This window comes from Centruroides vittatus, unplaced genomic scaffold (assembly GCF_030686945.1).
Source record: "Centruroides vittatus isolate TY-2023 unplaced genomic scaffold, ASM3068694v2 contig_2696, whole genome shotgun sequence".
Taxonomy (NCBI): Eukaryota; Metazoa; Arthropoda; class Arachnida; order Scorpiones; family Buthidae; genus Centruroides; species Centruroides vittatus.
In genome coordinates, this window is record NW_027121716.1 from 823,700 (window position 1) to 838,919 (window position 15,220).

The 15,220-nt window shown below is 24.5% G+C and overlaps 1 protein-coding gene across 1 annotated transcript in view; it reads right to left on the reverse strand.

The window, feature by feature from the left end:
- The window catches only part of Prp40 (pre-mRNA processing factor 40), a 75,517-nt gene that overhangs the window by 42,167 nt on the left and 18,130 nt on the right, over positions 1–15,220 (reverse strand). The window contains exons 3-6 of the mRNA XM_067266229.1: positions 7,883–7,966; positions 5,660–5,879; positions 5,046–5,197; positions 691–723 (exon numbers count right to left, since the gene is read on the reverse strand). Of these exons, the coding sequence (XP_067122330.1) occupies positions 691–723; positions 5,046–5,197; positions 5,660–5,879; positions 7,883–7,966 (489 nt within the window). The remainder of the gene's footprint in view (positions 1–690; positions 724–5,045; positions 5,198–5,659; positions 5,880–7,882; positions 7,967–15,220) is intronic.

A 15,220-nucleotide genomic window follows, 5' to 3' on the forward strand; every position in this document is an offset into this window, starting at 1 on the left:
GAAGGCTTCATGAAGATGATCTGTACACAAGGCAACCAGCTATTTGTGTACCGTTCATTTCTCATCACAAGAAGGAGCATTTGATGTGGGCACGTTGACATGTCCACTGGACTGCAGGTCAATGGAAGACTGTTCTTTTCATGGATGATTCCAGGTTTAGCTTGCAAAGTGACAGCAGACATTTTTTGATTTGGAGAGAACCTGGAACACATTATCATCCATCAAACATCCATGAAAGAGATTCATACAGAGGAGGCTGTGTTTGTGTTTGGGGTGGTATCTATGGACAGACACAGACCTCCATATCTTTCCATGTGGAACAATGACTGTTCAAGTGTATAGAGATGACATCCTTGATGCCCATGTGCGCCCTTATCTAATGAATCACCAAATGCCAAAACACACATTGATTTTTTTTTCAATAGAGAAACATTTAAAAAACACATGAATTTTTCAACACAGATGTAAATACTATATGGAATGCTCCATATATAAATTAATAATTTACTGCTATGTAATAGAAATTTGTATATTTATATTTGTAAAATTTTTAGTTCATTAGCAGTAAATTAGTTAATTATATTAATTTTTGTAAAAATTAAATCAAATTCAATTATTTCAATAATTAATGAAAATAAAATGGTAAAGATGAATGCTAGACTGAAAAATTAGTTTATTAATCATACTTACTGACTGAACAGATGATGATGCTGTAGATGTCAGCTTTAAAGATTGGAAAATTATTCTATTAGTAAATGGATGAAGTAAAAATTTTAATTATCATCAATTAATTGTAACTATTACTTATTAATAAAAATACTGTCAAAAACATGTATTTTGAAACATAAAAAATAAAATCTATTAATTCTCTTATATTCACTTGAATTATATTTTTTAAAACAATTTAAATATTCTATGTACAGAACTTGATAAAGATCATATACTTAACACCTTAATTTCCAGAAAAACTGTTTATTTCAACTAAGGTTAGTTAAAAACAACTAAAAGGTGCTATGTAATTATATGATGTTAATCAATAGATACAGTTGGACTCTTAGACTCAGAACTTGACGATTTATATTAAAAAAAATAACATATAGTTGCTAAATAAAGATTGCCATTTTCCTTCTAACATTTTGGTTAAAATGATATAATATTTCTAACATTATGTACATATTTTAATGCCAACAATGTAAATTGATAAATTGAAATTTATTACAAAAATTCAAAATTACTTCTTAATATTTATTAAAAACAAAATAATTATTTCTTTTAATATTTTGTTTAAAAATAATCAGAGATTCAATTTCTTATTAACATATACAAAGTTTTAGACAGTAATTTATAAAAAGGATATATTTCTATCTTTTTAATCAATTCTTGTAGTAATAATAAAAAATTGAATAATTCAATAAAAACTTAAAACAAATATTAATGTAATTTATAAAGAAAAAAAATAGTGTCTCAATCATTTAAATTAAATATTGAGGATAGCCAAATTAATAAAATGTCAGAAAATATGAAAAAATGCAAATAACTGACTAAAACAAATTGCAAATTTAATAAAAATATTGTATAAATATGAAATACAGTTTATTACAAACAAAGAATCAATTTCTTTGTTTTCATTTGTCTTCTTCAAACAATAAATAAAATTATATAAAGAAATGTAAGTAGTAAAATACAGTCATTACATAAACGATGCCTAAAAAGCCTTCATAGTATACATAATGCAAAAAAATAAATAAATAAATAAATAAATAAAACAAACAAAAAAAAATGAAATTATGCTTTGAAAATATATAACACATTGAAATGCAGAGTAAAAGTGGAAATGGACAAAATAGTACACATGCTTGTAGAACATAATGCTATAAATAGCACATCTACAATTACATTTATAAAAACAGAATGTCACAAAACTGAAACTTTATTGTACCAGTCATTAAGAAAAATCAACTATTTAATTATAGTTTTCTCTGTCTTTCTTAGAAATGAATGCTAAAATATGATCCACAATGCCTCAATTGTAACTGAGAATAAACAAATTTTGATTTACAGGTCCAAACAGTTATTATATATTGAATACAGATAAGCAATTATAAAGAACACAGTTTTTGAATATGTAAGTTTACTGTACAAATATACACTTGTCAACTTTACATTTGATTCATTTGTCTGAAAGATGACATATTGTGACTTAAATTTTTTTATCATGGATCTTAAATTACAAATTATGACTGAGTAATAATTCAAGAAATGATTCAGATTAAAATTTAAAAATTTCCTGGAATACATTCATTTGTATTTGATATAAACCTGTATTTATGCAAATATAAGATATATGTTAATTTCTACATACTCATCCACAGATTTTCTTCTTTTTTTTTGAAAAAATAGACAACTTGAGATAAATTTAACAACAACTAGCTATGTTGACATAAATTTGTTTAGTGTTTATTGCACAGTAAAGTAAGTCATATCACTATCTTTCATAGTTTTAAAGTCAAAAACATTTTTGTTTTAAGTTCTTCTAAATCAACACTCAATTTGATGCTCTCGTCTTCTCACATGCAATCACCCTCAGAGCCATTTAAAGCATCACATAATATATTAAGATGACTGAGCTAATCTGACCTCCTAAATAGTTGCTAACACAAACATTGGTGTAATAAAATTATTAAAATCACACAATGGAATTGTGATCTCTAGTGACAGAGGAATATGATACTAGAGATTGCCATCATTATGATTTATAACATCAAAACTAAGACATACACTATTTTCAGAGAAATTGAAAAAAGTGTAGCTTACATTTGAGTAAATATAGTATATAGTTAGTTCTAATTAGCAAATTTTTAATTATTATTTATAGACATTTTAAAATGTTTAGATCATTATAACACTAGTAATCATAGTAAGAATTAAAATTAATTTATTAATATTTAGATAATTATTTATGACATATATATGATAAAACAAGATATTAAATATATTTTAAATTATTTTCAAAAAATTTTATTCAGTAACTGGGTCCAAATAAAACAGAAATTGAAATCAAATTAAAAATGAAAACATCTATATGGATTTCAGAGACAAATTAGTAACTATATTTGTGGTAAGAAAAACAATATATTTTTCTTAACAGACATTTTTATTAAAAAATCATATGAATAAGATGGTTACTCTGAAATAATTTATATAAATATTTGTAAAATTATAAACTTTTCAAATAATATTACAAATAATATTTAATAGATGAACATTAATCATTTTATTTAAATTCAAATTCTGGGGATTTTATGAAAATACTGTATCAGAACCCCATTTTAGTTAACCTAGCATAGGGAATCCCTATGCTAGACGAGTGAGGAAAGAAAATGACCAAGTAAATGTGACTTCAAGTTATCTCAGTTTGAGTTAACCAGGTTCCACTGTATATCTCTTTCTTTCAATAAATTCTTATAGATTTCTAATCATTAAATACTGTGCATATTACTGAGATAAAATTTTATTTTGTTCATTATATGCAGAATATAATAATGAATACCAATATTAATTCTCAATTAATTAATTAATTAACTAATTTTTAAAAGATTTCGTTGCATGTTCTGTTCTATTTATTTTATTGGACTTGCATCCACTACATTGGAAAGAAGTGATAACATAACATTCTTTGTGACAATATATCATCATCATAAATTTATGATTAAAATAATTTTTAAAAAATCCATAATAATATTAACTGCTATAATTTTAAAACAAATGTACTTTTAGATGATACAATACAAATATACAAAATATATGAACATTCATGTGCATCTAATACACATAAATATAAATTAAAGAGTCAAAATAACTCTTACATAAATTTAGATAAGAATATGCTTCAGAATAAATTTTTCTAATTTTAAAATGTAGTTGAAAAATTAAAACTATATACAGTAAGACCCCACTTAATGCTGCCTCGATTAACCCTGATTCAATATATAATGCAGTTTGCTCGAAGCCTTAAAACAAAAAAAAAAAAAGAACCAATCAAAATTTAAGCCAATTCAAATTATCATGGCATTTCATTGATTTGTATATAATACAATTATTCCCAAACATGAACCAATCAGCAAAAGGTGGCAATTTGTCATAGTGCTGTACTTTCCTTAAATCTATGTTTGTTTGGTGCAATTTTGGAAAAAATATATCATGAATGCCATAAGGTAATATTACTGTGCTTGGCAAGAATTAACTGATAAATGCATGAACAAAGTGTGGAAGAAGTTATGGCTGAAAGATATCCAAGAATTCTCAACAAGAAGAGCCTATCACTATATCACTAGGCTGACCAAATTGTCAACCTAATCGATACACCAGGACTAGGAGGTGTAGACGAGCAGGATATTGAGGAGTTACTGCAGGTTTCTGGTGAGAGCCTTACCAATGACAACTTTCAAGAACTGGCAGAACAAGGAATTCATGTAGAACTAGAAAATAGTGATTCTGAAAACAAAGAACCCAAAAATTTCTCTACAGATTTCCTTAGTAAAAGTTTGATAATGATAATCGAAACTGTTGATCAAATTGTAGCAAATGATCATGAGATTTTGAAAAAAGTGCACAAGCAAAACAAGGTGATCTTCTGCTACCAACTTTTGCTTAAGGAAAGAAAAAGCGACAAATGAAACTACACAACTTTATCGCAGAAAACAAGAATTTCAAAAAAGCCAGAACCTTCATCACAAAGAATGAACTTTTAGATTTCTGTGTGCATATGTTTAACATATATTATTATGCAAATTAATATAAAATAAGTTAAAATTATAGTAAAACTTGTTTATTTTTGGCTGTGCGTTCCCCTTTCCCTATTTACTCTATGTTAAAATGACCTCATTTAATGCTGTTTTGCTTAGTGTTTTGTCTTCTAAGAACGCATCCCCGTGTTAAGTGGGGTCTTACTGTATTTTAAGATATATAAAAACTACAAAAATTATAGAAAATTATTTTTATTATATAAAATCAAGATTTAAATTTTATTATTAAAAAAAACTTACTGTTTGAGTAGGAAGAGTTGTTTCAATAGGTGATTCTCCAGGAGGAGCAAGAGGTTGAGAATTATTTGCCATTCCTGCACTAGTTGGAATAGGTGTTGTTCCAGGTGGAGTTGCTGTAGTTGGTGGTGCTGATATGACAGCAGGAGACATACCTAGAGATATTGTGAAATATATTTAACAATGTATTATTTTTTTTAAAAAATGATGAAATAAACTTTCTTTCACCATGTGACAGTGTTTTCATTGCATTTCTATGTCAGATTTATGATAAAAAGTAAATTATTGTATGACTTGCAGGAACAGAGGAACAAAAAAGTAAAATCTTATATATGTGATAATTAGACAATCCAATTTGTTATTTTAAAATATATAATTCATTATACAAGTATTTTTAATCATTTCACTTAAATATCTTGTTTCATTAAAAACCTGGATAAGGCCAAAAATGTTTGTTTCATGTTTTCATTAAAATTATGTTACTGGTGTTTAAAGGTTCTTGATTTGTGTAATTAGCATTAAATATCAAAATCTATTCTAAAAAATAAATTTTTCTATTTGACATAAATTATAAAAATACCTATTGTTAATCAAAAAGCTAATAATAGTTGTAATACCTGGTTGAACCATTGTTCCACAGTGAGGAGGAATTCCTCCAAACGGAGGCATTGGGAATGCTGGTGGAACTGGACCTGGACCAAAATGTGGAGGCATTCCCATTGCTGGTGGCATACAGGGAGCAGGTGGTAACATCATTGGAGGTGGTCTAGTTGTATCAGGTCCTGGAGGAGGCCTACCTGGAGATCCAAATCCAGGAGGCATTGTTGGTGGTGTCATCTAAAACATATATCTTTATTTAAAAAATTATATACGTTTAAAATAAATATTTAATAACACCAAATTTTCCTTTTCTGAATAATTATATATTTTATAAAATAACTTTCTCACTCTTCTTAATCTAAGTATAGAATAAAGAAAGAAATACATTTAAAAAAAACTGAAAATTAATTGTTAATATATCAGCCATTATATACAGGATTCAAACTGTATATCCTGTTCAAGGCTATATCTGTAGCTTTTACAGTTTACATTTGACAGATGATTGGCTTAATTGTTCTTAAATATATGTTAATTTTAAAATAATTATATTTTGAATTAGTTGAAGTATTGTAGTTCTCTAAAAATATTTTAAATATGGCATAGGGCCTGCTAACCAAATGTAAACTATTTTTAGTAATTGTTAAAGGCAGTAAAAACAACTGCTATAGTTTAAATCAACTTACTGCTGAACAGTAAACTAAATTTCCAAGCTTGAATACTTTGGCATTTGGTTAGAGTTTGAATCTTTTTATCTTTAATTATTAATAAAAATAGTTTAGCCACACTTTATAAAATTTTTCTAATTGATATTCATCAACTATAATCAATAATTTTTTATTTGCTATTATGTGAAAATATAATTTATAATTGAAATTCATGTTTTATACAATGAAATGTTATTTAAGCTTGTGACAAAAATATATATATATATATATATTAGACAAGACAGAGATAATGATTAAATACAGATATATTAAATATGTCATAGAGATCTCAAAGTATATGTGGTAAAATAATAAAAACATTAAAAAGTAAAGCAAGAAAGAAGGATGAAATTTTATACAACAATTGCAGTACCTACAGTACTAGTCAGACATAAAAGGCAGACATTAAAGCAGGATAAACTTACGTAAACAATCTCCAGGAATAAAATTTGAGGGACACAAAAAAATATACAATACTTTATAAAATAAAAATGAAAACAAGAAAATTAAGTAATTTCAATAAGTGAAAAATTACTAGAGACAAATTAGAATACAGAAAAAATGCACAAAAAATATTCTTGGAGGGCAGTTCAGCACCATTCAAGTAGTAGACAGAGAAAGACCACATACACATTGTAAAAAGAAATTTGTAGCTAGAACAGGCATTTTGCCTAATCCATGAAACAACAACAATAAAGAATTTGTGTTTTATTTGGTTTACATAATGTTTTTTATAATGGTTTACACAGTTTTTACTATATTTCATTTAAACAGAGTAATTTATTAGTTTTTAAATTTACATAAAGATTACTAGAAAGGGTGATAGATACACATACACATAAATACAAACAAATGTCACAATAGAGAACACACACTTTAATTGTATTCAAATTTTAACAGGCAGGAGAGAAATGAGATAATTACTTTCTTGTATTTTCAGTTTATATATTATTATTAAAAAAATTCATACTGATGTAATTAATATAAACATTATTTAGAAACATTTATTTAAAACTTAATTTAAATTATTAACATTGTCCTAAAATTTTTCTTTTTTAATACAAAACAATTTAATCATTCATTTTTGAAATAAATGGTATGTATTGACAAAAATCACTAAAATCTCTAGAAAAATAAAAACATACATAACATGACTGAATAAAAAATTAATATAGTCTAATTGTAAAATGTATGTCTTTTAAATTTAGTTCAGAGAAAACTTTCTTAAAATTTATGTTCATATGTTTTCTTATATAAAATATTTATAATGTTTTATATAAGAAGACAATAATTTAAATCCTTTTCTTAAAGAAATCTTCTAATTTACTAATATTTCTCTAAAACAGTTAACACAGATATGTAAAAATTAAAGTTTTCTTTTATTTTACTCTTTTCATTTTGAAATCATTAAACAAACATCAAAAAGTATCTGCTCTTAGAATAATTTATTGGTAATTTCTTCCTTGGATCATCCACATCAAGATTTACTATATTCAAATTTTATTAATATGAATAAAAAAATTTATATATACATACTGCATATGGTGGTGGTGGAGGCATCATCATTGGATGTGTAGGAGGAATAGTGTGACCTGGAGCAGGGTTAGGACTATTTGAAGCCTGTTTAAAACAAATTAACTTCTAAGAAAATAAAATAAATATTTAAAATTTGAATGCAATGAAACTCTGTTACTATATTCCAATATTAATTGGATATGCACACACCAAACAAAAATTACAATTCAGGTTACTAAACAGATAATAATTAAATAAATAAATAAATAGAAAATAAATGTATAAAAAATGCTAAATAAAATAATTATTATTTTAAAATATTTTGTTTGATTTCAAATAAAACTGCACAATTCAATATGTTTATGATAAGTATTTTAGTTGAATATACTCAGTCATAAAAATTTTCAATTTAATTTGTATATCTTTTCAAAGTAAAGTCCCAACCTAAAACTTATCAATTATAAAACAAATGTTTTTAATCATTCATGTGCTCTTCAATTTTATATGCAGTTATTTGAATTTGGTATAACAAAAAACAACTTCCAAAAGAAATATAAATTTTACACAAAAAAGCATATTTTATGTTTCTATTAAAATAAAGAATATTTTTGTATTCAAAAGCTTTAGGAGACCATTTAATTGGTACAAAAATCGATGTCTTAAGATGTAATTTTCTCACTAAACAGTCCAAGCTATTTTTTAAAAAATATATTTAATTCTTAACAGGAACATATTCATTCAAATAGTATTCACTAATTTCTTATTAAAATGAAGGCGGTAAGATTTCACAATTTCTAAATTTATCATCACAATCATTTATAAAAATTAATAACTATCTTCATGTTTTGAAATAATAAATTTTAAATTTCAAACTATTCAAAAGTTTTTTAAATGTATTTTGTAATTGAATAACTATTAAATAAAATCAATTAAATAAAGAAAATATATGTTAATTTATGAATTCAGAATTGAAGCCAGAATTGACAAATAGTAAAATTTAAATCCTAAAAAAATTATGATTCTGACAGACTGTTATTTCATATTTCCAAAAGTTAAGGCATTTCTAAAAATTAATTTCTTAGTTAAATTTTAAAATAATTGTTTAAATGAAAATATTTATAAAAATATAACAAATTTATACAAAAATAATGTAACAATTTAAATTATTTTTATGTAAATAAAAAATATAACATATTACTATAAAAACAGTTTTAGTATAGAGTGGGTAAGAAGTATTTTAACCTCAATTTTTAGTTTGTATCAAGTGGATCCAGTGATTAACTATTCATAGTGCTGTGAGTTATGAAAATTCAAAATTGATTTTGAATATACTGTATAATGGCTGAGAATATGGTAATTTCTCACCTACTCTATTATCTAGTATTTTCAGGGCTAAAAAAATTCTATATAAAGATGAATTATAATCTTTTAATAGTAAATTAACTTTCAATGATAGTAATAAACATATAAGATTCTTCTCATGAATTTAAAAAATAAAACTTCTAAGTTCGGAAACCAAAATATGGTTGCATGAAGTAGTTGACTGAAATATTCTTTATCCAGTAACCTTTCTGGCCATTCTATGGCATCCTCAGCTTCAAATAATACAAATTTAAAATATTCATTGACACCAAGTAATTCAATTTGTATTGTTTCAGAAAAATATACCATTCTTTATAATTGAGGATGTTTGTACATAGAATGGCCAAAAATATTAAATAAAAATTTCCTGAACTTAGTAATTTGGTCTCTTAAATTACAAATAAAGTTTTCATGTGATCATCATTTTATTTGTTACATGAAATTTTTATCTTTATATCAAACATTTTTAGATATCCTGTTTCTTTTTGTAAATTATTACTTTTAATAAAGAAATTATATGGTTTTAGCATCACTACAAAATAAAAATATATAGGATATTCTTCACAAGTCATGAAAATGAGTGAAACTAGATATTGTGTTGTAATTTAAGAAGCTTCTTAAATTACAACACAATATCTAGTTTCACTCATTTTCATGACTTGTGAAGAATATCCTATATATTTTTATTTTGTAGTGATGCTAAAACCATATAATTTCTTTATTAAAAGTAATAATTTACAAAAAGAAACAGGATATCTAAAAATGTTTGATATAAAGATAAAAATTTCATGTAACAAATAAAATGATGATCACATGAAAACTTTATTTAATTTATGATTACTAATTATTATAATATAAATTTATATTATATGAAATAAAGTTTTTGCATCCTCTTATATTCATCTTCAGATAACAACACTAAAAGCAGTAGGATTTAATCAATCTATATACCTATTAGAAACATTTAAAATAAGAAAAAAACTTCAATATTGAAAATTTGTACACTACTATCAACAAAGTTATGCATAAATATTACATAAATAATTTACTAACAATGTTATCAGAGTAATCAAATAGAATTGGGTAGACACGAGTTTATAATGAAGATGGTATGCATTTCAGACAGGTTGTCTGTCCCTCTTCAGTGGTATTTCTTAAAATTTCATAGGTTTACAGGCCTGTACAAAAATAGTTCAAAATTACATTTTTATACATACTTAAAAGGTACTGTACATTCTATTTTGTTGCTGATGTGTGGATGATTTCATTTTCAGGATTTTTCACAATGTTATATTCTGTCTTCTGTATTAATAGCAACCAGAGATTAAAATTGTTGCTTAATGAAATTAATTGTGAAGTAAATATTATGGTAACAAATGTAATACAAAGTTATAAACAACATTACAGTTACAAAGTAAGAGCTGTTTTAAGAAAGGTTACGTACATTTTTGCAGTCAGTCAGCTTGTACAAACAATGATCTCTACTACAGAAGCGATGCTACTATAGAATGGTATCAGGTTTTGATGATATGACCTGCTGTCTAATAGATAGGTTTCAGATGTTTAAGTAAGGGTGCCAGATGAGATGTAGTTGTACCAGTGTTTTCGTTTATTCTTATGTTATCATGGATTTTGATCATTTCTAAATGTCTAAATGTTTGTATTATTTGCATTTGGTAGCATTTCTTTCAGTTTTTAGTATTTTTAATGAATCTTTATTAATATTACAATTATAGAATACACAGTGTTTAGTGACAGCAGAGTTTTCAAGGTTGTATTTTATAGCATTGATGTGTTCTTTAATGTGTATTTTTAATTTTCTTTTGGTTCCACTAACATAAGTGTGGTTACAACTACAGGAAAACTTATAAACCACATTGTTTTTCTCCAAAATGTTGATAATAGTATTATTGTTGCTTAATCTTTTTTGGATTGTGTTTGTGTAGGCTGGTACAACACATATATTAAAATTTTTTTATTTTGGATCTCTTCGAAAATGTTTTTGACATATGGAACCTTACAGGATTTTGCTGGCAAACTAATGTATTGGATTATGTTTGGTGTTCTATTATCTAATTTACCTAGCCATTTTAATAAGGTGGTTTTGGATAATTGTTTAACAAAAACAGTTTGATAATTTCACTTATTTTGGAAGTTTGATCTATGATATCTATAGTTCTATTTTTAATTTTATTGATAAACAAGCTGATTATGTTTTTCTTTATGTGTAAAGAGGTCTCTGAGTTATAACATATAACTTTTATAACATTTCATTGTTTAATAAATTAATTTTAATTCTATTGTTTAGTCTAATGATTGAAATGTCCAGGAAGGGTAATTGGTGGCTTTCTTTTTGAGTTCTAATTCAAATTTTGTATTTTCTCTAGGTTATTGATGTATTTCAAAAATTGATTGATTTCGATTTTGGTGCTGTTGTAAATGAGTAAGCAATCTTACACATAACAGTAAAAGCCTAAAATTCCTGGCATCACTTCTGTAGTAGAGATCATTGTTTGTACAAGCTGACTGACTGCAAAAATGTATGTAACCTTTCTTAAAACAGCTTTTACTTTGTAACTGTAATCTTGTTTATAACTTTGTATTACATTTGTTACCATAGTATTTACTTCACAATTAATTTCATTAAGCAACAATTTTAATCTCTGGTTGCTATTGATTCAGAAAACAGAATATAACATTGTGAAAAATCCTGAAAATGAAATCATCCACACATCAGCAACAAAATAGAATGTACAGTACCTTTTAAGTATGTATAAAAATGTAATTTTGAACTATTTTAATCATAAACCCAAATGTTTGTAATGAAAAACCCCACTTGTATTTTTGTACAGGCCTGTAAACCTGTGAAATTTTAACAAATATGTCTAAAGAGAGAAAGACAACCTGTCCGAAATGCAAACCATCATCATCATAAACCTGTGTTTACCCACTTCTGTGTGATTACGTCGATGTCAATAGTTTGTAATAAGTCCGCCATAAAACTAATATTTTGTCAAAATTTGTCCCTTGTCAATTACATTTTTCTTCATTAAAAATTAAAACATAATTTTGTTTGAGTTATAAATATTCAACTGAATTTATTTCATATATAAATTCAGTTGTATAAATTGATAGCAGTAAATATTTATTGCTATCAATTTATGTGAAATTTCAAGAGAATTTTAATTGGTTTATATATGCATTAGTATTTCAAATAATCATCAAGTAATATCAAAATAATTAATTCAATTTACAATAAATGTAATTTTTCAAAAGTTCTGTTATTTCCTTATGCTTCACTGTTGTTTATAATTTCAAATTGCAATTTTAAATATTTTATATATCTTAAATAATCTGAAAAAAATAAAAGTATTTAATATAATATAAATTTATCAAAAGGATTTCTTTACTAAAATTTCCATAAAAGTTGAGAGAAATCAGTGAAAGTAATCAAACATAAAAAAATATACCCAGATTTAGTTCATATTTACTGATACTACTTACACTAGATTTAATTTTAAAAATGTTATTCTGAATCATAAATCATTTAACATACATTTATCTTTGATGATCAACATTAATTTAAATAAAAATAATTGTTAACGATACAAAAAATATAATGTAAAAACACAAAAATATACCTTTTAATATAAAGTTCCTAAAAAGAGGTTATTATTAATATTTTTTAACTTCATAATAATTCAATATCATATTCAGTATTTGTGAAGTATGTGATCTATCATCCTTCTATAAAAGAAGTACATATGCACATATGTGTGTATGTTTATCTGTATATACACACAGATTTAATTTTATAATATACTATATAATTAAATATATACTGTCTAGTTTAATTAAGAATTATTTAATAATTATACATTAACATTCTTGGAAAGAAATCATACCATAAAATTCTAATTCCTTGACAAAACAAATAGTTTTCAGAATAATAACAGCAAATAAAATTAATGTGCATAAGCCTATAAAAAAATGTATTTAATACTATTAAACTAAAACCATAAATTAGTAAAGAAAAGTATGCTAAATTTAATTCTTGTAGGAAAAAAAACTAAGTTTCTTGAACTGAAAATGTACTATGGAGTAACAGTCAAACACAATTTAAAAAAATTAAATTTTTGCTTAAAATTAATAAAATTTATCTGGTGTGCACACATACCAAATGCAATAAAAACAGATCATAAAGTTTTAAATTATAAGTTTACATGAAAAAAAGTTTAGATTTAAACATTACATGTTAATTTTGTGCTTTTTTTAAAGTATTACCTGATTTTTTTTTATTCGTAGAAAATGCATTAACAAAGTTTCATTGTGTATTATATAAAAATTAAATATCTTATCAAATCTATCATTAAAAATTAAATAATATGGGGTACCATGTCATTTAACTTTCAATAAATATTGGAATTCATTAATTTTTAAATCAATGGCATTATTTCATTGTGAGAGAATGTGTTCAAAATTGATAAAAAATACAATTTAAGACTTGTATTTGAATAATATTCAAGTAAATTGATATATGATTTAGCTAAAATACTTCTAATAATCTAATAAGTAAATAAATAATGAACTGTTTGATATAAAATCTTATTACTACATTATTTAATAACATGTATAACATATGCTTAAAATTATTTCAAAATTTTTCATAACATTATAACCATGAATAAAATAAAAACTAAAACAAAAAATAACTAAATGAAATTTAAAACTTTATTGATACGATTTCTCTTGTTTTAATATGGATAGGTTTAATTATGACATCAAGATGTAGTACATGCCTGAATGTATCCATATCCTAGACCAGGGATGTCCAATCCGCGGCCTGTGGGTTGTACTGCGTCCCACTGCACCCTAAATTTTTTACATACATTTTCATTTATTTTGGTAAAGTATGTTAAAAATTATTCTTGTTTCATTGGATACACTTTGATGATGTAATGATGTAATTGATGCTGTAAAACTGTACTACAGCACATGCAAGACATGCTGTTGTGAACAATTCTTTTAGTGCATAAAAAACATCAAAACTGCTGAAAGAAATAGGTTAAGTGATTCCCATTTAACTAACATTCTTACAATTAAGACTAGTACCATAAAAACAGATATTGACAATATTATAAAAGATAGACAATGTGAAAAATCACATTGAATTTATTTTTATTTTGTGTGAGTATAATTTTTTTTTACTGTCAATAATATAGTATTTTATGTAATTATATATATTTGTTATTAAAATTTGATATTCACGTTTTGAACTTTTTACAAGCATATATTTATGTAAAGTACCCACTGAATATAGGTAAATTTCTAATTTGGCCCATTAGGAAAAAAGGTTGGACAACCCTGTCCTAGACCTATTATTTACTCTCTTAAAACGATTTAATTATTTAGTTAAAGTATTAGTCAAACATTGCTTATGAAGGTATCATGTATATATAACTAATTCTGAAATGAAATGTAATATAATGAAATGAAATTTTTAATATAATTATGATCTATTTCAAAAGTTCCAGTACTATATCATATACATATATATTTTTCAAATTTTGAATGTATTTACGTATAAAACTTAAAATTTTTATATCCTCCTAATATATACTCCATATTCTTTAATTTTTTATGATATTTCTTTTGAAACAATATTACATACATACAATGAATCATTTTGATTTTAATCATGCATTATTCTGATTTAAAAAATTATAACTTATTACCAAGTTATCCTAATTTTGATGAAACAGATTTTTCAGATTACTTCAAAAACACCTTATTAACTTCAAATTTCTGAATAATTGTATGAATCCTAATTTGTTATACAGAATGAATTTTAGATAATCTTATCTTAACAGTACATTTAAAACTGAGAATTGTTTTTATGTTAGCATAATTTCATTTACTAATATATTTATATTGCAATTACATTATCAAAAAATATTATTTTGTGATAATGTAATTTTTTTTATTAGTTTATTACAA